We start from the raw sequence: 24845 nt of genomic DNA on the forward strand, positions 1-24845 counted from the left end.
GTGTACAGAAAGCTTTAACACGGTCCTCTCTCAGCGGTCGCATAGACACCTGAGTGCTTACTGAGTTTAAGAAGTCGTCTTTGCATAGCAGAAAGGCTACAAGGCTTGTAGTTTGTGCATCAAAAACTTAAAAGATATTTACATTCTTTACAAGTTCTTTTACTAAAAGTACCACCTTGTCCTTTTGAAAAGGAGAGAGGAACAAGACTGAACAAATGAATATGCTGTGGAAGACATCCACATTTTTGTTGACATAATACGGAGACCAAGTTCAGAAATGTGTGCCCTGTATCTGAAGTGCTCCCTTAGGTTTCACAGCTCTAGTAGATTGGATGAATGGCTGTTGGCTTAATAATAATATTGATGTTAAGACACCATTAGAAAAATGTAAACCACTGTACTCTCTGGATCATATCCACAGATTTTATTTTTGTTTTCACGACTTGAATTTTTTCCTCTACACATGAGTTATACCTCTCACCTATCATTTGTTTATTTCTGGACATCTTTATGATACTATGAACTTTTATTAAAATAAATACACTAATAAGTGAATTAGGCATGAACAGTTATCTTTTCACCACGATAAATAAAATTTGGCTTAGAACTTTTGTGTAGAATTACACAAAACACTGCTTACAAATGGGTCTTTCTGAGGGAATGAATTCTATACTAATTCATTTATAAGCAACATAAAACTGTGTATTTACCTGTGGTCTTCATTTGTAGCTATCAAGCTGGACACATTCCGTAATATCCCACCTCCACTTTCAATAATGGCTAAAGTATTTGTCTGGCTCCTGTAAGTGAGAGTGCCAACCAAAAATGCAAGTGCACCATCTACCGCACATATATCAGCTTTATTCTCAGTGCAATGTGCTGACAAATTCCATAAGGCACTCAATACGCTTTTGAGGGTTGATTCCTATTAAGAAAGAAATGATTCCTATTAAGAAACAACTCTACTTAGAGTTGGAATTTGTGTCTTATAACCTCCATGTTTACTTCTATGGAACACGTTATTTTTTTTTTTTTTAAATATCACCTGCTGTTCACCCCTCATTGGTAAAGTATTAGGAATTCCCCATTTAGAAAAACTTTCATAAAATTTCAAATGGAATGCAAGTCAGTGATATCCCCATAAACAAACAGGACATAGTATTAAACTAGTGACCTTTATGAAAATTATTCTAAGTGTTTAGATGGTTCACACATATCTTACCAGAGCTTATATTAGAATATAAAACAGAACTGAAGTGCATTATGAAAAGCTAACATTTTCAGGATAATAGAAACTACAAAAAAACCTCTATATGTTGATATGGAAAGATATCTAAGAAATGCTATTAAATGAAAAGAGCAAGTTGCAGAGCAGTATGTAGAATATTCTGTTTGTATAAAAACCACATATGTATTTATATGTAGTTGATTTCAGAGGAACAATATACCTTATTAAAATGAAAGCATAGTGGAAAAACTCCAATTCTTAAAATTCCCAAAGAAACAAAGTAATTACAAAAACTAGATCTTGCTGGAAACTGTCAAACTGTAATTGCCACAGAAATACTCTGCATGTACAATTAAGGATATTTGGTCAAAACCAGCCATGATCCTGATGCCAGTCTTTCCTCTTACTACAAACAATCAAGGAATAAACATCCATTAGAAATCTACTCTATGCCCATCACAATTAGAGGTACTCCAGAGGATACAAACATAACAAACTGGTACCTGCTTTGAAGGTGCTAACAATTTTCTTGGGGGTTGGGGAGATGCAAAACCATACATGAAACAAAGTACTCTAAAGGAAAGATTGTTGCCACCTGAAATTAATCAAATTCTGATTTGACTAATCAGTTCTGATTCTCCTGGTCATTAGTAGTAAAGGATGTTGAGAAGGAAAAGACGATGAATTAAAATGACAAAGAGAATGACTGTTGCATTGAATGAAGAACAAGAGGGAACAGATAAATTCTAATACTGCCAACCAGAAGCAGGCCCAAACCAGAATTGGGTATTACAGATTTCTGGTTGGCTAGTTTTTCCAAGATTGGACTTACATTAAAAATTTACATATGAATTTAGGGAGAAATGATTTTTAAAATACCACTCCTCTTTTATAAGAATAGGGTATGTCTTTCCAGTTATTACGGTCTTCTTTTACCTTCCCCAGTAGGATGTGGTTTTTTTAATCTAGCTTTCTTGGTTTGTAACAATTAGTCTGTATGTAAATCTCTGAGGTCCGTGAGAGATAATAAAATCATGAACGATTCAACAGCAGTACAAGTTCCCATAATATATACAAACACATTAGATTTTTCTGAAAATATACATGTTTGATTAGATTAGGAGTCTTAAAGTGTGCACAGTACTAACTGTTTTGGTCTAATTTTATTGAGGTAGAACTAGAGAGTAATAAACTGCACATATTTCAAGTGTGCAATTTGATCCCTTTTGATGTGTACACTCATGAAACCATCATCACTCCAATCAAGATAACAAACATTTATTTCATCCTCCCAAATTTCCTAGTGTCCCTTATAATCCACCCCTAACCCCAGGCAACTAGTGATCTGTTTTCTGTCAGTATAGATTATTGCATGTATCAATAGTTCATTCTTTTTATAGCCCAACAGTATTCCAGTGTGATATTCCACAATTTGTTTGCCCGTTTCCCTGTTGATGAACATGAGAGCCATTTCTCGTTTTCGGCGATCACAAATAATATCGTTGTGAACATCTGTGTGCAAGTCCTTGTGGGGACATAGATCTTTGTTCCTCTCAGGTAAATACTTAGGAGTAGACTGGCTGGGTAGTAAGTTAGGTGTAGGTTTAACTTCAAAACACTGACAAATGTTCTCCAAAGTGGTTACCCCGTTTTCCATTCCCACCAGCAGAGCATGAGAATTCCAGCTGCTCAACATCCTTGACTACACTTAGTCAGTTTTTAAAATTTTAACAAATATGTGTAATGGTATCTCACTGCACATTTAATTTGTATTTCCCTGATAACTAATGTTGTTGAGTATCTTTTCAAGTGCTTATTGGCCATTCAAATGTCTTCTTTTCTGTAGCGTCAGTATAGTGTTCTTCCAATTCAGTAGCATTTTAAAGGTATCTTTATGTAGACCTTAAATATATTTGAATATTATCTTTATAACCAAATGTTATTTGGTTAAATACATTACCTATTTCTAATAATTTTTCAGTTGATTTTCTTGCATTTTCCAGATGATTCTTAACTGGGGGTGATTCTGTCCCTCTTGCCTCCTGGGGGATATTTGATATCCGGAGACATTTCTGACTGTCACGACTGAGGGGAGGGTTTATTGAAATTTAATGGACAATGGCTACACCTCCTACAAGGCACAGGTTAGCACCCCAAACAAGGAATTATCTGGTCCACGATATCAACAGTGCTGAGTCTGGGAAACCCTGACTCACACTAGGCCAACACGCAATCTCCTCTATCTTTATACTTAAGGAGTTTGGAGAAGTCTAGACTAAGGATTAGTGAGAGAAACAGGTCAGAAATTAGGGAACCTCAAGGGTGGGAGAAGGCAGCAAAAAAGTATCCAAAGATAAAATCCATATTACAGTATTAAATGTTTTCAAAGGTACCTTTTTAACTTCCAAAGCACATTCCATCAATGCTTTCACACTTCCAACTTCGCGCAATGTCTTTTTACTATTCACATCTGCTCGCCAAGACAAATTCCTCAGAACACTTGCAATAACCTGTAAATGAATCAATTTTTAGAATAATTTGTATATAAAATGGCTTATAATAGTTGCTTTTTTGTTTTTAATGCTAAAGGTAAGAGTAGAAAGCTATTAATAAAGAAATTCCTTCTAAATGTTAGTATGGTGCCAAAAGATATTCCTACAATATAATTATTTTCCTTTATTCTGGTGTTAATGTAACCATAATTTAAACATGAGATACTAAATACTGAGCCACAGCTTAAATTAATTTAAATCAGGATAGGAACCCACTGACATCCTAGAAAAACATCTGAAATTCTAAGGAGTACCTGCTGTAGGTCCTCACTTTCAGATTTCAGTTGGGCCACCAGTGCTCTCATGCAGCCTTTCATAGAGCATAGTGTAGCCTGTAAAATCAGACACGGAAAAGAGGGTCAAGAACAAGGCAACCTGAAGCTGTGCTTTATTTTTGACTACTAAACTTCAAATTCAGTTTTTATTGTCTCATTTTAATTACAGCTAATAATTCACCCATAAAAGATTTAGAATCAGATTACATAAATGAAAGACAAATACCCTCCAAATCCTTTGCTATCTGACAAGAAAGGAGAAGCAAAGGGTTTTAAAGTAAGGTCTCTTATTTGGATGCAACCAATATGTGTGTCACCCCTGCACAGCTCATCAGGATTTTCCCATTTTTTGCTCTCATTCCCAGAAACAGTGTTTTAAATGAGATTACATAAATCCGCCACTGTTTTCCATCTTTTGCCTTTGTTTAGTCATCAGATAACCAAATGAATATGGATAAACAGTGGGATGTGAAGTACAGGTTTTTATTGGTCAGTGTTTAATAGGAGAATGACAAAAAGAAAGTCAGTGAAAAGTAGTTTGTACAAAAGTAAACTGACTCATACCTGAGACGTCTTACGAGATGGACCTTACAAAACGTACCTTGTTGGCGACATCTCCAAAAGTCAAGTTTGTCAAAGCCATTCCAGCATATCGTCTTAATGTAATACTGTAGTGGTCATTAGTAAGCCCATACATTTCACAGTCCACTTGCAATAATTCTGCAATGGCCTGTAGTCCCCCTAATTTAAAAAGGGCAAGAGGAAAAAGACAACAATCTAAAATAAAACAAACCAGTATCAAGTTTATAACTTAAATATCAGGGAAAAAAATCTCAAAGAATGAGAATACATGGTTTAAATTTGTCTTTAGATTTATGAGCTACAAAACTGTTGTAAAAGACTTTTGTGTAATACATTTAAAAAGTATAACTGACAACCATTCCATTTTCTGCCAGCTTCTCCACCCTCCACCCCTTCCCTTACTGAGTGAAATGAGCATTACACACTATTTACTGCACATACACTGTATCCTGCCAACGATGAAAACTATTTTTTAACACTAGGTCTTCCTGAATATAAGTAGAAAAAGTAACTTATTTTTATTATTAGGACTTCATAAACACTCTTCATTGTTGCACACAGTGGCCTAACTACTTTAATACTTTTTTATCTGCTGAATACTTATCCTTAGGAATACTGAAACTTCTAAATGAAACTGCATGAAACAAAGCTTATTTTTTTAATGAAAAATAATGATCTGTTCAACTTGTCATTAAGTTCTATAAAACATATTTATGTTTTTTAAAAAATTTCCTTACTTTTCTTTGATACTCACAAGTGTCAACTATCAACTACACTAGGGCGTAGTATTTTCTTTGCCCTTGGTTCCCACCACTGGGTATGCTCAACAGGGTCACATGGTTAACAGTAGGAAGGCAAGGAGGAAAATGAAGAGAAAGGAAAGGGAAAGACATAACGGAAGGGGAAGTAAAAACAATAAGCAAAGCAAATAGTGAGGGAGTAAACAAAAATAAAAATGCACATGGAGGCTATTCAAAATATTATTCATCATCAATATTAATCATTGTGGGAATGGGCATACTGTTTGGTCACAGAGAAGTGGCTCAGACAGAAAAAAGGAGGATGACTAGAAATAGACAATTCTTAGATACTGTTAAGTCTAATAAATCAGGTCATTAATCTGACAGAACCTGTACATTTAATATTTTTGCAAATAATCTAGAAGGGTCAATATGTAGAGCAATCTACAAGTTTACAAAACAGACAAAGTTCTATTTTGGGCCAAGAATTCCAGGTAAGGGGATTTAACTATATAGGAAGATTCATATACATTTTTATGATTAGCAGAAATGACAGATGAATGTAGGTAAGTGAAAATTAATTTGGTTAAGGAAAATCCAAACCACATTTAGGAGGATTTTCCTTCACCCACCCATAATGATGCAAAAATACATAGCAGTGAATAGGTACGTATCAGTGAATAGTCACTGTCTTGATGGAGCTTAGATTAGAGCAAAGATACATATTAAACAAGTAAACTGTGCTGGATTGTGTAGAAGTAAAGGGCAATATAACAAGTGGACTGAGGAGGATTAAGAAAAAGGCTGAGAAAATAATTTTTAAGTTGGGATAAATGATGAAGGAGTATCTAAAAGTGGTGGGGCAGGAACAATAAAGCATTTCAGGCAGCTTGAACAGCATGTGCAAGGGCCCCTGGGCCTGAAATACAGAGTAACAAGGAGAGGGTTACAAGATGAGGCTAGAGAAATGGGTAGGGGCCAGATCATGCAAGATTATGTGCCATACTAAGGGTTTTCAGGTATGGAAAGGAATAATTATAATGTGTAGCCGTAATAGATTCCTATGGTTGCAGGGTGAAGAATGGATTATGACTGGAAGTTGGGAGACAAGTAAGACAAAGTTCTGCAGAACAGCAGGTATGACGGTGGCCTGGACTGGGAACGAAAGGAGGAGCAGTGATCAGAGATCTATTTAAGAAGCAGAATTAAAGCACTCAGTTACTAGATGTAGGAGATAAGTATAGAGTCACCGATGGCCTTCAAGATTCTGGTTTGAGCAACTGGGTTGATTGGAATGACATTTTCTGAAAAAAGGAACCCTGGGAGAGAGAGATCCGGGGATGGAGGAGATAAAAAAAATTCAGTGTGTGGCAGCTGAGTTAGAAATATCTGAAAAACCACCTAAGTAAAGATGTCAGATGAGCAGTTTGATAATGTATCTAAAACTCAGGAGAGAGAATTTGGATTAAGATGTACGAGGTTGGACAACTAAGTTCACGAACTCATCCTAGAAAAAGTGCTCCATGCCTCATTGCTGAATATCACTACGGTCACCTGCGAAGTACTCCCCTTGGGAAGCTATGCACCGACACCAGTGCCTAGTCCACCCTTCAAAGCAGTTTTGGAACTCTTTCTGGAATGGCCATCAGAGCTGTCATTGTATTATTACCCTTTAGGTCCTGAATGTCATCAAAATGTCTTCCTTTCAATACTTCCTTTATCTTCGGGTAAAGAAAGAAGTCATTGGGGGCCAGATCAGGTGAGTAAGGAGGGTGTTCCAATATAGTTATTTGTTGACTGGCTAAAAACTCCCTCATAGACAGTGCTGTGTGAGCTGGTGCATTGTTGTGATATAAGAGCCATGAATTGTTGGTGAAAAGTTCAGGTCGTCTAACTTTTTCACGCAGCCTTTTCAGCACTTCCAAATAGTAAACTTGGTTAACTGTTTGTCCAGTTGGTACAAATTCATAATGAATAATCCCTCTGATATCAAAAAAGGTTAACAACATCATTGTAACAAGTTCGTGAACTTAATTGTCAGACCTTGTAAATTTGAAAAACATGTTAACTGAGGCCACGGAGTGGAGGATACTGCCCAAAGAGAGGGAAGGGAGCCTAGGGCAGAGCTTCCAGGAATTCCACCATCTGATGCTTGGAAAAAGGACAGGAGACAGTAAAAGAACTGAGAGTTCTGACTCAGGAAATTGACCTGAGGGGTCACTGTTGACCTGAAAACAGTGGCCCTGTGTACTGATGAGATCTAAATGTTGAGCATTCTAAAGCAGACTGTCAATACCAAAACAAAACATACTATGCTTTGTGCACATAAATCCTGTCTGGTGTACAATATCCATGATAAAGGTCCCAAGAAGGCACTAAATGAGTAAAGAGTTGAGAACCCTTATATAGAAAAACTAAAAATCTTAGGATTTGATTCTGAAAACAAAAATTAAAGGAGGATATGGCCAATGTCAACAAAACCATGAAGAACATGGCTAATGAAAAAAGAACATTCAATAGAATTTAGGATATCAGATAAAAGAGAGAGCCCGTTACATTTTCAGGCAAATAAAAAACATGATGGAATTCATGGCTGTTAGAATAAAAACCAGGTTGCCCTGAGAAAAATTAGGGTGTTTCAAGGTAATGCAAAGATGACGAGCATGTCCTTCCACATTTTTCTTGGTGCCTATTTAGAAAGTAGGGTCCACATGGACCAAACACTATCCAATGTAATATCTTATCACCTTATAGATAGTAGAGGACCAACAGCTTCAGGTGACGTTCAACAGAATCCTTAATTCAAAAAAGATAATGGAAAGATGACACTCAATGTTTAAAGTTGTTGTTTGTTCTTACTTGTTTAGATATTCACCATTAGCATGAGATGTCTCATTCTAAAATAAATTATTAGGGGCCCAACATCAATATTCTATAGATTGGTAATTCATAAAATTTCCTGATCAGAAGAATCACCTGGGTCACTTATTAAATATGATTCTTAGGTTCCTCTGGAGATTCTGTTGTACTAAGCCTGCTTGCTACAGGGCCAGAGAACCTACATGGTTTTACAGGTGCCTCTGTTGATCACTATGATTTGGTTTTGGAAACATTAATGCAAATAAACCATGAGTTCCTTGAAAGTCAGGACTATGTCTTAATATTTTTTTATATCTAGAGCCTAGAAAGTTGCTGGGACAGAACTAAGAATAAGTGTATACAACACTAGTGTTACAGTCTAAAACTTGCAGGACTTATAGGTATACATCTATATGACCCTGATAGCTATAGAATCTTCCTGGATGGACAAATAACAGTTCCAGCTGATTGGGTTTAGGGATTTCCATTCATCTACTTGGGACTTTTTTCCTCCTTATCCCTCACAGTCAGAAACTTGGTGCTATCTCACTCTGTTTCTCCACAATCCACAAACCTTGATCCTTCTTTTGTTCCAGTGCAAATTCGAGGCTAGGAATGAGAAGGCAATCCCTTGTGGCTGTGTCCCCAACAGTCACACCCCCAAGGCCCCATCCTGCTCCTCACCTGAAAGCCCCTGCCCTAGCTCCTGTGATGAAATGCCCCGGGTAGCCTTCCTACCTGAAGAAGGAAGAGGAACAGATACTGAGTCTACGTTTAACCTTGAAATTCAGATGATTAATGTGTCAGTCCTAGTCTACAGTCCATTGGAACACAGGGACATTCATAGAAAAAGCTTTTGTTAGCTTAAAATTGGATTAATTTTCCTGTTTATTCATTATTTTTCTCCCCTTCCCATTATTACTAACATTTAAAAACCCCACTGAGACATCAAATGTTCACAAACGCTGAGGCTGGACTGAGGAGGGGAGAACTCCTAACATTATGCTCAGTCCCACAGGAGGCTGAGGGGGGTGATGGGGCAGGACAGAGCATCAGGTGTGCCACTGCTGGGCCTGTGGGAAGAAAAGCACAGCTGGAGGACAGGCCTGAAATCACCAGCACACAGCCTCCGAAGTAAGGACTCGGAAGGAGACAGCACTCATTTTGGCTGTTCAGGTTCTCTGTGTAAGAGTCTCATGACTTTGTCACTTTTAAGATAAGTGATGAACGAAAACGAGGGTGACAGGAATACAAACGGGAGGGCTGGAATGCAATGTAACATAAACAGCACAAAAAACCAGGGCACAGCTACATTAAGATGGGAACTTAGTGCACGGTCTTGCTTGTGGCACAACTAGAGAGATCACTTCACATGAGAAGTCTCAGCATGATGCAATTTATAAATACCACATGTGCAAAATGAACCTAGAAATCAAAGTAAAACCGTTACATGAAAAATGGGGTGCACAAATGAAGGTTATATAAGGATTAGTGTGCGTGACAATATATACCTAAAAAGAGTAGTCATCCCAAAATTATGGGAATGTTTCTGATTTATATTAGAGCATAATGCTTTTCCATAGTGACCAGTTTCAAAGATGCCATGCTGCTTATCATGAAAATGCATACAGTACTCAGAACCACAAAGTTAAATGAGAATCTTACTGATAACTCCTTCTGGTGTTCATCAGAAGTGACTGAGTTCAAGAACAATGAAGTAGTTCCACATTTTATAACAATTTATAACATTTTATAACAATTCCTCTCAACTTTCACACAGGGCCTACCTTGGAATAGGGGCAAGGAGTGGCCCCGTTAGTCATTTTTCCAACCTGTGACTGAGATTTTGAAAATCCAAGTTAGTTTATAACAGGGCAGCAGCTGCTGTCATTTAGAAACTTTTCTCCTCTAGAAACCAGAGTAAAATCATTTGCTACAAGGCAGAAGTAACTGGTAACAGAAATTAGCGGCCTTCCATTCCATTTCAACAATGATGAAATTTTTAGTATTCTTCCATGGCATTAAAAAATAATTTTGTCTTACCAAGTTCATTCATTGCATGTCTATGCTCCTCATCAAATGACAGTTTCATTAGAACACACACAGCAGGACAGATCTGATGTTCAACAGGAGCTGGCACTGAAAAATGAAATTGACAGAAACCATAACGCTTTTTCTCAAAAGCAATGACTTTTTCATACTTAAAAAATATGCAAGGCTCACTAACATATAGCTAATGTATAGTTTAGTGGATCAACAAATATTTACTGAATAGATGAATACTACAAACATGGAAAAGAAAATATGAGTAAAGGGCTTTTCTTGGTTCTATCAAGAGTTTACCACTCATCTGCCTTTGACTATGTCTGTCAGAATAAATCCCTTGCAGGTTTACGCTATAACTCAAATAATTTAAAATGGCATTTTAGTACAGAAAAGAATAAATACATTTTGGTAGAAAACTGTTTAATTTATAATTTCTATTTAAAACCTTGTCAGGAATGTGGGTTAGAAGTACATCTACATGTAGTAGAGCAACCTAGTAGAAACCTAACGGAGAAAGTTTACTACTATATTGACAGATACTAGACAGTAAACAGAAATTTAAAGAAAAAGTGTCCAAGAAAATGTACCTCCACATTTAATATGCAAAAGGTTTCAAAACTCATTATCTGAAATAAAATTTAAAAAGCAAGTCTATTTTTCAGAAGTAACAATATTAATTTCTATTTAACTTTTTTGAGAATGAATAGGTTATCAAGAGCACAAAATGCTAGTCACTACATAATTGTGAACAGCCAATGAAAACAATCTAGAAAGACAATGTTCTCCCAGTAAAGTGTCTTCTTAGTTCTCCTCATCCCTAGGACAAACAGATATAAAGGACTGTTTCTTTTGGTTTCTCATCCTTAACATTTTTTTTAGATTTTAAATAAATTCACCTTTATACCTAAGCTAAAAAAGAAAACAAAAATCTGCCAAAGCCTCACGGATCATCCTCTCACCATCACCTCCTTCTATTAATACTTCCCAAATCAGTAGGGTGATGCAACAGTCCTGTTGTTGTTGTTGTTGTTGTTGTGTGTGTGTGTCTTCTATCAGGTGAAAGGGAGGTCTTACCTTACATACTTACTGCTTTTGGTTCTTGCTACAGGAATGAAGTAAGTTATGTCCCCATGCTCCCTGCTCCTGAGGGGCAGGCGCTGGTGGCCAAGGGGGTGTCTCCCTGAGCAAAGAGCTGGGTGGCTGATCACTCCCAGCAATATGGGCCCATCGCCTGGAGGAGGATGGCGCGCAGGAAGAGCACGGGGCTGAGGCAGGAGATCTGGCCTCTGTTGCTGCTCCACCACTTACTAGCTGTGAGGCCACAGGCCAATCTTTTAGCCTTCCTGAGCCTCAGTTTCTTCATCTGTAAAATGGAGATAATACTTTCCCTTCCTACTTCACAGGGTTGTTGTGAGGACCAAATAACAGTGTAACATATAGCTCTGTATCCACTGAGTAGAGTGATACGCAAATGTAAAAGATTATGGCGTGGTCACGAACAGCTGAAGGAACTTATGTCAAGTCACTTTCCTGAACTTCATCTATAAAATGAAAGAGATGGGCAATATAATTGCTTAAGTTCTTTCTAGACCTACTATGCTAGGGCTCTCTCTCTCTCTCGATTTCCTGTTCTTTTTGGGCTGCACAATAGTCCGTATGACATATTCATTTGCTAAATTTTTCTAGGGAAATATAGACTTAAGCTTTAAACTACGTTAGCAGTGTAGATGGCTAATATGCATTTCCCCTTCCTATTCATAAAGACAACACACTAACTACAAAGTTTTCTTTTTAAAACCTTTACATTTGCTTTGTAACATGCACTCTGATGTCCGCTCCTGGGAACCTACTTGGATTTTTGTCCTGGTCCATGCCTTGTTCGTGGGCTTCCTGCCACTCCCAACAGGTTTCACAGTAAGCTCGTATCTGTTCCAAAAGATGAAGGACTCGGATTTCACGCCTGCCTCTCTTGTCATCAGGCTGTGAGTGAATGATGTTGTGGAGTGCTGCACTGGCCCTGGCCCGAGCCTCTTTACTGCCCCGAGAATTTCCCAACAACACCGAGTCTTTGTCATTGCCATGTAAAAGCTGGATGAGGAGAGGAAGACATCCAGACTGTCGCATGGATATACAGCTGTCCTGGGAGCTAGACATAGCTAGCAAAGTTCGTGACATATCATCCTTATCATGAGTACCAAGCATTGACAACAATGAATACACCATTTCCACCTGTGGGCCAAATGAGTTTAGAAACAAAATTATGACTTTAATACCTAAAAGCCAACACTAATGAAGTGATGAATGGGATAGGTATTGTAACTCATTAAAAAAACACACAAAACAAAAACAGAAAACTCTTTCCAGGATGAAGTAATGAACATTATTTCAAAATCTAAATAATCATCACCAATTTGTTTATATGAGTAAATAATATTAGATTGGTGCAAAGGTAATTGTGGTTTAAAAGGTTAAAAATAACTGCAAAAACCGCAATTACTTTTGCACCAGCCTATCAGTGGTAGTATACAGTGTTGAAAGAGAAATTAGGTTGTTACATAAATTGCTGTTTGTCTAGATCAGCTGGTGATAATCCATTGATTATAGTGACTGGAAATCAACTAATTTCACATATATACGCACAAAGCAATGTGGTCTATCTAAATTCTTTGCACAATTAAAATTTTTATTTCTTTTAATCTATAATTAGTAAATAGAAAACATTTTTCAACAATCTTTATGTACTATACTAGTTCTCAGCAATCACTAAGCCTCATCGGATTGTAATTACAACAGTACTGTTAAAATTACAAGATTTCTCCCTTATAGATGTAAAAATATTTTGTCACTAAAAGAATACTAATCATATAGGGAGTACAAAGCCAAGATTTTTACTCCATTTTTCTTTTTGTAAAGCAACCGTTCAGCATCAGTGACTCTCTGACAATAAAGTCTAAGGATTTACTTAGCAGCAGCTTAGAAACAGGAAATAGTACCCTGCTCTCCTGGACTGTGATCAGACTCATTTCAAAGCTCGAGGTTATTAATAAAAGTAGAGCCTATTATATAAAGAACGTGTCATGTCTATAAATCAGTGGCTCTTAATGGGGGGGGGGCATTTTGCCCTCCCTCCCCCACTTTTGGCAATGCTTTGGAGACATTTTTGGTTGTCACAGATGTAGGAGGAAGTGCTATGGGAATTTAGTACTGTGTTTCCCGAAAATAAGACTGGGTCTTATATTAAGGTTTGCTCCAAAAGATGTATTAGGGCTTATGTTCAGGGGATGTCATCCTGAAAAACCATGCTAGGGCTTGTTTTCCGGTTAGGTCTTATTTTCCAGGAAAATCAGTAGGTACAGAACAAGGATGCTGCTAAAGATACTACAATGCAACAAAGGGGTATCCAGCCAATAGTGCTGAGGTTGAGAAAGTATTCTAACTGTGTAAACACACATTACTCTTAGGTATGAAAGGTTCAGGAAGGCAGTAGAGAACTGTGAATAAACGGGTTTTTAAATTCTAGCTCCACCACTTACCAGCAAACTGTGTAACACTACCAAGTTATTTGATTTCTCTGAGCCTGTTTTCTCAGTTGCAAAAAGAAGGAATTTACCTAATAGGGTTTTCTCTGTGAAGATTAAATGAAATAATACGTGTACAGGTAGTAGCTGGATTAAAAAATGTAGTAAGGTCTTAATATTATGCAAATCACTTCAAAATGAAAAGGTATTCTAGTTGCCAGTTTTCACACAGCAGTAATGTTTAATATTAGAGATTTTCTTGATAGTAAAAACTATGTATTGATATTGGATAGATCTGGGGTTGAATTCCAATTTAATTACACAACCTGAAACTTTTTTTGTATCAGTTTTCCCACTTAATAAAGAAGAACAAGAATATCTTAGAGTGTTTTTGAGAAGATCAGAGATTACACACATATAACTCCTAGCAGTTACTGGCATACCAGAGATCCCGTGTAGCAGCCATTATGAGTTATTAAAAGGATGAAGTCTCATATTAACAGTATCATGGATTACCCTAAAATTTGTTTCTTAAATTGACATTAGTTATTTCAGTAATGCTTTTAAGAGCCATTACATTATTAAAGAAAGAGTATATCGAGTACGCTGTGAAAACAATTAATGGGATTATTTACAGTTAATGGAAAATATATTGTTCAGTGATATTAGAATTTCATCTTTGTCAATATAATATTAAAGTCTCTGGCTTTAAAATAATAATAAAATAATTGTTTTCAGACATACTATTTTCTTTTCAGACATACTATTCCCAAGTCCTAAAATATGCTAACAACTGAGAGACTCTCAGAAAGCTGACTTATCAGCACTGGTAACATTCAATTTCAATAATTTTTTCTATCTACTTAAATATTTATTAAACACTCATTATGTGCAGGCTCTGTGCCAGATGCAGCGAAACATACATAAAAAACAGTCCATGCTCTCCAAAAGAGTTTCATGCATACTGTAGGGACTCAAAGGAGGTAGACAGACTACACGTGGAAGTGAGAGGACCTTGGGAATCAGAAAATGTTTTGGAAAGTAGTAAAGCCTGAGAAGAGTTCTGAAGGCTGGCAAGGGTCCTGCCAGCCATTCTGTGGCGGGGTAGAAAGTGAAGGTGTGTGCCAGTGCAGACAAGGTATGGCGGCGGACAGTCACCGTGTGTGCTCAGGAAGCAGCACATAAGCAATGTGGCTAGAGCTTAGGATACTTGCTGAGAAGTGGATGATAAGACTGAAAAAAAACAAACCTCGCTAAGATGGGACTTTTTATAATCATCATTTTCCCTTTGTCTTGTGCTTCTTTGTATAAAAAGATGGCACTTCTTTAAGAGACTGTGATGATGGCATCAGAATTCTCCACTAGTTGAATTTAAAGATGAAGAATGTTCTTAGCGACTTAACTAGTGAGACTAGAAAAGTATTCATAGCATAAGCGACCAGGTTTATGATCTTCTGTTACCTTAGTTCCCAGATGACTTGTCAGCCTTCGAGGAGCAGAGTGTGTGCTACCAGAACTCAAAACACTGGCTGTTTCGTGATCCATTCGTGCAGTCGAACCCTACAAATTAAGCAAATTATAGATAGTGTAATTAAAATGATTGATAAACATAGCCAAGTTCATGTTGGGGTACTCTGTGAGCAGTGCGAGCCCTTCTGAGCCTTGCTTTTGCTCAGGCCTGCTCCAAACCCTTTGGAGTATATTATCTCTTCTAATAAACTTCTCTTTAACCAAAAAAAGTATGAACATTATAACTGCTCAAAAAAAACTCATTAAGTAAATTTTAGAGAAAAACTGAGGAAAAGAAGATGTGTTGCAAATGACAGCTAAACTACAGTATCGTAGTAACCAAACACTGAAGAAATTCTAAGAGTAATATTTTTTCAACATCCAAAGACATGCAACCACATTCAGTTAAATATAAACTGATTGATAGAAAGCTCCACTGATTAAATGATCCAAATTACCACAAAACTAAGTGTGAATTCGGTATAATCCAAGTTCTCTAGGAGCTTACAGTATAGAAAGGACTGCTGGAAACTACTGGAGAAAGACATGAAAAAAATAAGTAACTGCAGTGTGATACGATAAACACTAGGGTAGAAGAATGTATAAATCACCGAGGGAAACAGGAAGAAACAACAGCTGCTTAGGAACTATTCAAGGCTTGATACAATAAGTAACATTTAAGATAGGAGACTGATGGCAGAGCCTGTGTAAAGGTAAAAATAGGGAGAGCATGGAGTGTTCCTGTTTAATGTGGATAGAACACAGGTGTGTAGTGGGAGATAAAGGTTGGATTACACTGTTCAGTATTTCACATGTCCTTTTAAAGATCTTGTTTTCAAGCAGTGGATGTCGCAGAGTCACTAGACTTTAGGCAGGAGAATGGCACAATCAGAACTATGCCTTAAAAAGTGTATGGAAGGTAGGATGGAGAGATCACAGGCGGGACATCAGGAAGAGGGTATTTTCAATAACTGAGTGGTGCTGAGGGCACAGAGGAAGGAAGTGAGAATAGTGAAATGGGATGCCCTGTATGTAGAGGATAAAATCAATTGGCTTGCTAACTGACTGGATGTGAGCAGAGATGCTGGGACTCAAGGACAACTTGGAAGTGCTGAGCTTGGATAAATGGGTAGATAATGGTGCTATTAATGGATACGTGAAACCCAGGTGATGGCTTTCAATGTGGGAACTGAGATCACCTTTGAATATACTGACATCCAGTAAAAATGCTTTAATGGGCATCTGAAAACATAAGATGCAACTCTGGATAGGAGTAGGGACTGCAGAGAAATATCTGGGACCTATCAAATATAGGCCATAGCTAAAGCCATCCATTAATGATTAAGAATAATTATAACAACAGAATTCAATCAAAAAGCAATACAACAGGTACTCTGTTGCAGTTCTCAACCTGCCAAAAGGAAAAGCTACACCATACGCTCTTTGAGGGCAGAAATGTCATTCAGTTCACTGCTGTATTCTCGGTACCACGCAGTCTGAGGCTCACAGTAGGTATCCACAAAATAGCTGTTGACTTATGAATGAATGAGGAGCTAGCAGTTAAATTCATAAGGACAAAGGGACCCCACTGCTAGTTCTGACTTTCACACATAGATACTCTGGCTAATTGGAGAAGGGGGTTTAGCAGAGAAAACCATGATGGAATAATAGGTTTTGAGGCTTGGGAGTTGGGATCTCCTACTCCGGAGGATCCAATTACATTTACAAATGTAATTTTCTCTTAACAATGTTATTGTGAATGATGGTCTCAAATACGCTTTTGTAGTATAGTGAGGAAAACCTTATCTTGGCCGATAAGAAGTTCTAAGCAGCCCTTTTAAAAATGAGCTTCATAGTATTACCTATTAAGGACTTTTTATAACAAATGCAAAAATCTCCATATGAGTATTTAACTGTTACATACAGTTACAATGCTGACTGATTACTTAGGAATGCTGGTTAACAATTTCCTGTGTTATCTACTAGTGGAAGTTAGCAGACGAACAGTTAAGGTTGCTGGCTAACAGGGAAGTTTTTAACGTGTCATCAAAGGTGAACCAAAGGAAATTAAAAGGTCTTTTGATTCCAAAATTTAGGGTAATGGGGTACATTCAGAGATAATGACTTGTTCCACCTCTTTGGACCCTCCGGAGTAGGAGATCCCAACTCCCAAGCCTCAAAACCTATTATTACATCATGTACAATTTTTTTTTTTTTTTAAAGATTTTATTGGGGAAGGGGAACAGGACTTTATTGGGGAACAGTGTGTCCTTCCAGGCCTTTTTTCCAAGTCAAGTTGTTGTCCTTTCAGTCTTAGTTGTGGAGGGCGCAGCTCAGCCCCAGGTCTAGTTGCCGTTTTCTAGTTGCAGGGGGCGCAGCCCACCATCCCTTGCGGGAGTCAAGGAATTGAAGTGGCAACCTTGTGGTTGAGAGGACGCACTCCAACTAACTGAGCCATCCGGGAGCTCAGTGGCAGCTCAGCTCAAGGTGCCGTGTTCAATCTTAGTTGCAGGGGACACTGCCCACCATCCCTTGTGGGACTTGAGGAATCGAACTGGCAACCTTGTGGTTGAGAGCCTGCGCTCCAACCAACTGAGCCATCTGGGAGGCAGCTCAGCTCAAGGTGCCGTGTTCAATCTTAGTTGCAGGGGGCAGAGCCCACCATCCCTTGCAGGACTAGAGGAATTGAACTGGCAACCTTGTGGTTGAGAGCCCACTGGCCCATGTGGGAATTGAACCGGCAGCCTTCGGAGTTAGGAGCATGGAGCTCTAACTGCCTGAGCCACCGGGCCGGCCCCTAATTGTACAAATTTTTGAAAAAGAGTTTAAATATAAAACTCTTTCAGCTGTACATTTAAAATGGGTAATTTTTATTGTATGTTGACCTTTCCTCAATGAAGTTGCTTTTAAGAAATACCAACTTGTTAGGTCATTTTTTAATGTTCCCTCATATAAAAGCACGAAGACCCACTTATTCCCCACACCCACCTAGGGAAATCTAGGGTTGGAGTAAGAATACTGATACGGAGTGCCCAAGTGGCTACCCTTCCCAGTTGCTACTCCCTTTGTGGGTCTGGATGTAGTATGCTGATTAGCCCTCCAGGGATACTTTTTGATTTGGTGCAGCTAGTTAGCACTCCTCAGGGCAAGGAGAAGGGGCAACAGAGAAAGACTCATCCTGCATGTCTTCCCACTGCTACCAGCTGCTGGGTGCTTTAATAATGGTCATTTACTTCACATGCAACCACACACATATAGTTACTGAGCTTCTGCTACTTTCTCGGTGCAGTGCTTGTCACTAGGGATATAAATGAAGACAGCCCTACCCTCACTGCACATGGAGTCTAGACGGGGAAGTTAACATGTAAATACATTGGGGTAAGTGCTTTGATAGTGATTATGTGAACACACCGGAAAGGCATGGACTCAGTCCTAGGAGTACAGGGAGGGCTTCCGAGGAAATGTGCTGACTTTGGACTTGAACTATGAGGAGTTTAGCTAATAAAAAGGAGGGAGATTAGGCACAGGGCAGCCCAGAAGCATTAGCAAAGGGGGGGGGAAGGGGGAGAGAGGGAGGAGGGGAGAGGGGAGAGGGGAGAGGGGAGAGGGGAGAGGGGAGAGGGGAGGGCAGGGGAGAGGGGAGGGCAGGGGAGAGGGGACAGGGGAGAGGGGACAGGGGAGAGGGGAGGGGGAGAGGGGAGGGGAGAGGGGAGGGGGAGAGGGGAGAGGGGAGGGGGAGAGGGGAGGGGGAGAGGGGAGAAGGGGAGAGGGGAGAGGGGACAGAGGGAGAGGGGAGAGAGGGAGAGGGGAGAGGGGAGAGGGGAGAGGGGAGAGGGGAGAGAGGGAGGGGAGGGGGAGGGGGAGAGGGAGAGTGGGGAGAGGGGAGAGGGGAGAGGGGAGAGGGGGAGAGAGGGAGAGGGGGAGAGGGGGAGAGGGGGAGAGAGGGAGAGAGGGGGAGAGAGGGAGAGAGGGGGGAGAGGGGGAGAGTCTAGATGGGGAAATTAACATGTAAATACATTGCGATAAGTGCAATGTAATAATAAAAGGTATTTTCTCTTTATAGAAATATTCCAGCTAATTTTGTAACCCCTAATAAATTAATGGAGCTGGACACCGAGTATCATGGCTATTAATATCACAAAAAGAGAGACAACCAGACAGTATGTGCTTCCTGATGGGAGACCACAATGCCACTTGTAAAAAAGTCTTGTCAAAAAAAAAGAAAAGAGAGAAAAAAACACACCTCTGAACCCAAATCTGACCACATCTCTAGATCCAACTACCAATTTACAGGAAATATAGAAGAACATGTCAAACTATACCATGGGGATGTTATCAGCAAAATCTAGACTATGGAAAACTGTAAGACAAACGACTGTGGTTCTTCAACAAATAAATAGCAGTAAAATGTAAGAGATAAATAAGAAACCTATAGTAAAAGAGACTTCAGAGATACGTTAACCAATCTCAATGCATGAACTTTATCTGCATCAAGTCAAATAAATTGTGAAAAATTATGACATTTATGAAACAACTGCAAATTTGAATATTGACCAGATATCTGATGCTATTAAGGAATTACTGTTAGTTTTTTTGGGAGTGTAATTATGGCACTATAGTTATCTATTTTAAAAATGCTCTTAGCTTTTGGGAAAACATAGTTAAAATATTCAGAGAAATGATGATGGTGCCTAGGATCTTCTTCAAAAATAAAATGGGAGGACAAGGTGGTTGGGGTCCATGTGGATTACTGTATTACTCTGTTTGAAATTTCATAATATAAAGTTTTAAAACACTTATTAGCAGCAGAAAAGGTTCTCCTACCATTTCATCTTTCCCCACTCCTGGTTGAACTTCATCACTACTTAGGAGCTAACACTAGACATCTGGTTCTGAACTTTCAATGGAAAAGCTGAGAATCAATTCATAAATGAATTACACAAACACGTACATACTAAGCAATCAGGGATCTGATCTGTACGAGTGTAATTTACTTCTAGCTTTCTCTTTCCATTTAACTTCCAGGGGAGACTAATTGCAGATCAAGAAACACTATTTCTAGAAAGGATGTCAGTCCTTCCTCCCAACCAACACATACTTATTATTATCTATTACTTATCAGGGACTGTGGGGGCATGAAAACGGACAAAACTAGACAGAATCCTTGCCTTCTGAGCTTATGGTCTAGTAGGGAAACAGGTATGAACTGAAGAATCACACAAATAAATGTAAAACTGCAAATGTGGGGTAGTCTTCAGAGGAGAGGAACATGCTAGGGCAGCCTTTAACACTGGGATTTGAACTATTCAAGCCTCTTAAGAAAGTCATGCTTAAGCTCAGACACATACGAACTGATATTAACTGGGTGAAATGGGAAGTGGGATAGGAAACAGATTGTGCACAGGCTGCAGAAGGAGGAGGCTGGTAAATATGAGGTACTGAAATGCAGGGTGGCTGAAATGGTGAGCGCAAAGTGTGACATAAAGCTGATGTAGGTAGGAGCCAGATTACATAAACCTTAATAAAGGGTTATTTTATTCTACGAAAGAAGGAAGCCAATCAAGGGTTTTACAAAGATGGTGATTACTCTTTGTAACGCTCATTCTGGAAGACTGGATGCAGGCAGGAAACCAGGTGACAGAGGGGATGCACTGAATTTCCACGTGGCAACAGAGAAAAGTGCACCAGGACACAAGCTTTGGAGGCTCTCGCGACTGTGATCTTGAGAAAGTCAGGGGTTGGTTTTTATCTTCAATTAGTGTCAACAGTTTTTGTTTCTGGAGCAAATAATAAAACAAAACAAACATACAAACCCCAAGAGGCCACCATGTGTGCAGATTCTATTAAGATAGGTTAAAGGAATCAGGGCGTAACCAAATCACAGTCCCACAGATAAATATCACTCCTCTACATTAGGATCTGGGAGTAGCTGTAATATTGTTTTAAACAGTGATAAAAGGAATCAAATAAATGGCATTAGTAGCATTAGTGTCATACAAACATCAATTTGGTGGGAAAGCCTATGACTGATATTGCCAACGTGCTTGTCCTACTTACCAATGAATCAACTGCACTATCAGAATTCATTATTTGAATGATGAATGAATACTTGACCCTGATTTACTATTTTTACTCACAACAAAAACCACAAATAATACATAAAAGTATATACAGGAAAGTAAAAACCTTGTAAACACCAACACTTAGAGATGACACTGGTAATATTTTAAAGGACATTCTTCCAGATGTTTCTCTATGCGTGCACACGTGTACACATATCATACAGATGTATAATATGAACGATCACACAATATTTGTTTTTTTTTAAAGCAAAAACTTATAATTGTTTCTCTAAGTTAACAACATTTATCAATACTCAACGAGCATTTATTAAACACTGTTGGCCGGGTACCAGGCTCAAGTTTGGGGTACAACGGTGAGCAAGTGCCATCCAGTCCAGGTTAAAGGACTTTAGAAAGGCAGGCAGACAACTGGACCAACGAGAAATGCTAAATCCTATGAGAACATAGTAGAGAGTGCCTGACAGCACTTTATTCCAGGGAGGTGGGAACAAGGGAAACGTCCTGGAAGAAGTGCTACTTAAACTGAGGGGAAGGGTGAGTAAGACATGAAGGAGAGGAGAGTTCTGGGCATAGGGGACAGCATGTAAAAGCCCTGGACACACTCCAGGACCTGAAGAGCTGGAGCTGAGGGAGTGGTAAGAAATAGGGGCAGCAGAGATTCTGCTGGAAGAGCAGGCAACACAGAGAACCGTATTCTAGTCTATGGGCAGTGGGTTGCCACTGAAAGGTTTAAACAAGTAAGTGATAGGATCAAATGGTGTTTGGGAAAGATGACTCTGATATAATATGACATTTTCTATAATATTTCTATAATATTAGAATATCTGATATAATACGACATTTTCTATAATATTAGAAAAGGCAAGTTAGATTTCTATATAAACAGGTGTAATTAATCATTTTTAACATGTGCATGGATGTACCATATAAGTTCCTTGAGCCAGAGACTGTCTGTCCTCTTCAATTCTTTATCTCCAGAGTCCAAAACAGTATCTGGCACATAATATTTATTACTTTAAAAATAACTTAATACTGATTGATAACAACAATAGATCTTACCTTTAATGAGTATCTGCTATATGCCAGTGACTATGCTAAGTACATATTACTTTTAATTCTCACCATCTTATTTTATGAAAAGGAAAACACTGAAGCTCAGAGTTTACTTGAACAAGTTTAGTCTCTAAAGTAGTTAGTGGGGGAATGAGATTTATCTCAGGTCTGCTGACTCCAGAACCACTTAACCACTTCTCCACAGTTGACTGACTGATAATTTAACCGATTACTTATTGACTAATGTACATTCAGGTTATTTCTATTTTTGCTATTATAAATGATATTATGATGAAATCTCTTCAAACACATCTGAACACTCTTTCTCGACTAATTACCTCATTAGCATAAAATTTTAGATGCTGCAATGATGAGGCACAGAGCAGGCACATTATAATTTAGATACATATCATATTACAAAATTGTTCTTCAGAAAGGTTGTTCCATTTTACACAAATAAAAGCAGTATATGAGAATGCCTGCTAACCATTACTAAGTGTTACTGATCTTTTCCAACCCAATGGCTTCCCCAAAACAATCTCATTTCAGTTGTAGTTTATTTTAATACATCATTACTAATAAAATCAAACATCTTTCCATACGTTTACAAGTCACTTTTATTTCCTTCTAATTCTTCTTCATGTATTTTGTCCATGTTCTAACAGTCTTTAAATAGTTAATTTGTAAATACTCTTTATGTATTTACAATTTTAACTTTTTCCTTGTCATAAATATTTACAAATAATGTGTGATCTTGGTTTTTGTTTGTTGCGTAAACTTGCTATGATTTTATGGCGTACTGAAGTTTTACATTTTTATGTGAAACCTATTGATCTTTTTCTTTTATGGTTTCCTACCTACCTCATGTTTATAAAAATTCTACCCACATTTTCTTCTAATCTTTTTATATATTTACTAGTTTTCATTTTTGACATTAAACCTAATCTACTTAAAATTAATTCTGATAAATTAATTCTGTGATAAAGACTCAATTACTATTTTTTAAATAGATAACCATATTATTGGATAGGTAAGGATTTAAAGTACGTAATAATTGGAATATGACCGAAAGCACTAATGGTAAGGCTAATCCTAAGCAAAGAATTATTTTCTGTCAAGAAGATGGAACTTTTCTTTTTTCTACATATGTGTAGGAACACAGGAACTTCCCAAATAATTCCTTAAACAGACAAAGAAATAACTCAAACGTGCTATTTAAATATAATTTCTTTTGCACTAATTTACTATTTATAACTTAAGAATTTCCCCCAGTACAACACTAACTAGTAATACCAAAATGAAGTATCTCTGTTTTAATTCAGTAAAATAATTTAAATATTTAAGGATGAGACATTTTAAGCTTCAAATTTTAATGAATTAATAGAAGCATGTCCTTTTTTAAATCTATAGACACTAAAGGAATATTTTATATCAATAGTAGAAAAATTACCTTAAAATTAGCTTACTGAAATTGTTTTCAAAAATCATTCACTTACAGCATAAAAAATATTCATTGAAAAAATGTGGAGAATACACATTTTGTCATATTAGAATGAAATCAACAAAACTCTAATAGAAAATTAATGGCAGCATAAGAAGACAACAGTTCTACATTTAAAAAAAATCAAGTTGATTTCTACAATTTTGCTAAAAATGATGTGATAACAGTTAAACATGACTTTTTACTTCTTTTTGCTTTTTATAAGCATTAAAATCACATTTTTCAAAGATATGATTTGGATATCCAGATTTATGTAATCTTGAAGTACAAAAGTAAACAAGAACTACAACAAAGTCCTTATGATTATTTTTTAAAAACATGAAAATGTCTTTGCACAGAATGCCTTAGAGAAAGAGCAAACCTATTCAATGCAAGCAATAACTAGGTCAAATCACACACATAACTAAAATGTAGCTTAGTGTTTATTTTTCAAAAAGATTCTACTCACACGAATCATTTCAGACTAAAACAGAAACACACAATTTAGAGCTAATACCCTCTGAAATTTTGAAAGCATTATTGTTAACTATAATAAATAAAAATGACAGCATTTCGGTACCAAATGCTTCTGGAGATATTCATTCAGGATTAGAAACAGATAAGATTTACAGATCATTCTGAGGACTGCCTCACTCCATATTCCTTTTTAAATGTTTAAATAGTTAATTAAAAAAAAACAATAAAATACTTTATTTACCTGACTGCTACCAGAAGTTGCCATGTTGATTTCTGCCACTCCTTGACCTTCATTCTGCCGCTCAGCTTCATGTGAGCCAGCGTCATGCTTGCTCTGAGATGGCCTCTGTTAACATGGAGTTAACATCATTACACACAAAGATGGTGTATGCTTTCTTAGCGCAAAGCTTTTCCCCTTCTTGTTTTAAAGCTCTGAATGCATC

General features: G+C 37.7%; 1 protein-coding gene across 19 annotated transcripts in view; it reads right to left on the bottom strand.

Annotated features, from left to right (window-relative positions):
* Positions 1-24845, bottom strand: part of APC (APC regulator of WNT signaling pathway) — a 241039-nt gene that overhangs the window by 11170 nt on the left and 205024 nt on the right. For 10 of the 19 annotated variants that reach the window (XM_074328601.1, XM_019727779.2, XM_019727777.2 and 7 more), the window contains 9 exons: positions 24644-24748; positions 15262-15360; positions 12133-12511; positions 10280-10375; positions 8921-8974; positions 4657-4796; positions 4035-4112; positions 3622-3738; positions 711-925 (listed from right to left, as the gene is read on the bottom strand). In XM_074328601.1, coding sequence (XP_074184702.1) covers positions 711-925; positions 3622-3738; positions 4035-4112; positions 4657-4796; positions 8921-8974; positions 10280-10375; positions 12133-12511; positions 15262-15360; positions 24644-24748 — 1283 coding nt within the window. The remainder of the gene's footprint in view (positions 1-710; positions 926-3621; positions 3739-4034; positions 4113-4656; positions 4797-8920; positions 8975-10279; positions 10376-12132; positions 12512-15261; positions 15361-24643; positions 24749-24845) is intronic. The other 9 variants (XM_019727781.2, XM_074328604.1, XM_074328603.1 and 6 more) reach the window with 4 other exon arrangements.

Source organism: Rhinolophus sinicus, linkage group LG03, assembly GCF_036562045.2.
Source record: "Rhinolophus sinicus isolate RSC01 linkage group LG03, ASM3656204v1, whole genome shotgun sequence".
NCBI classification, from domain to species: Eukaryota; Metazoa; Chordata; class Mammalia; order Chiroptera; family Rhinolophidae; genus Rhinolophus; species Rhinolophus sinicus.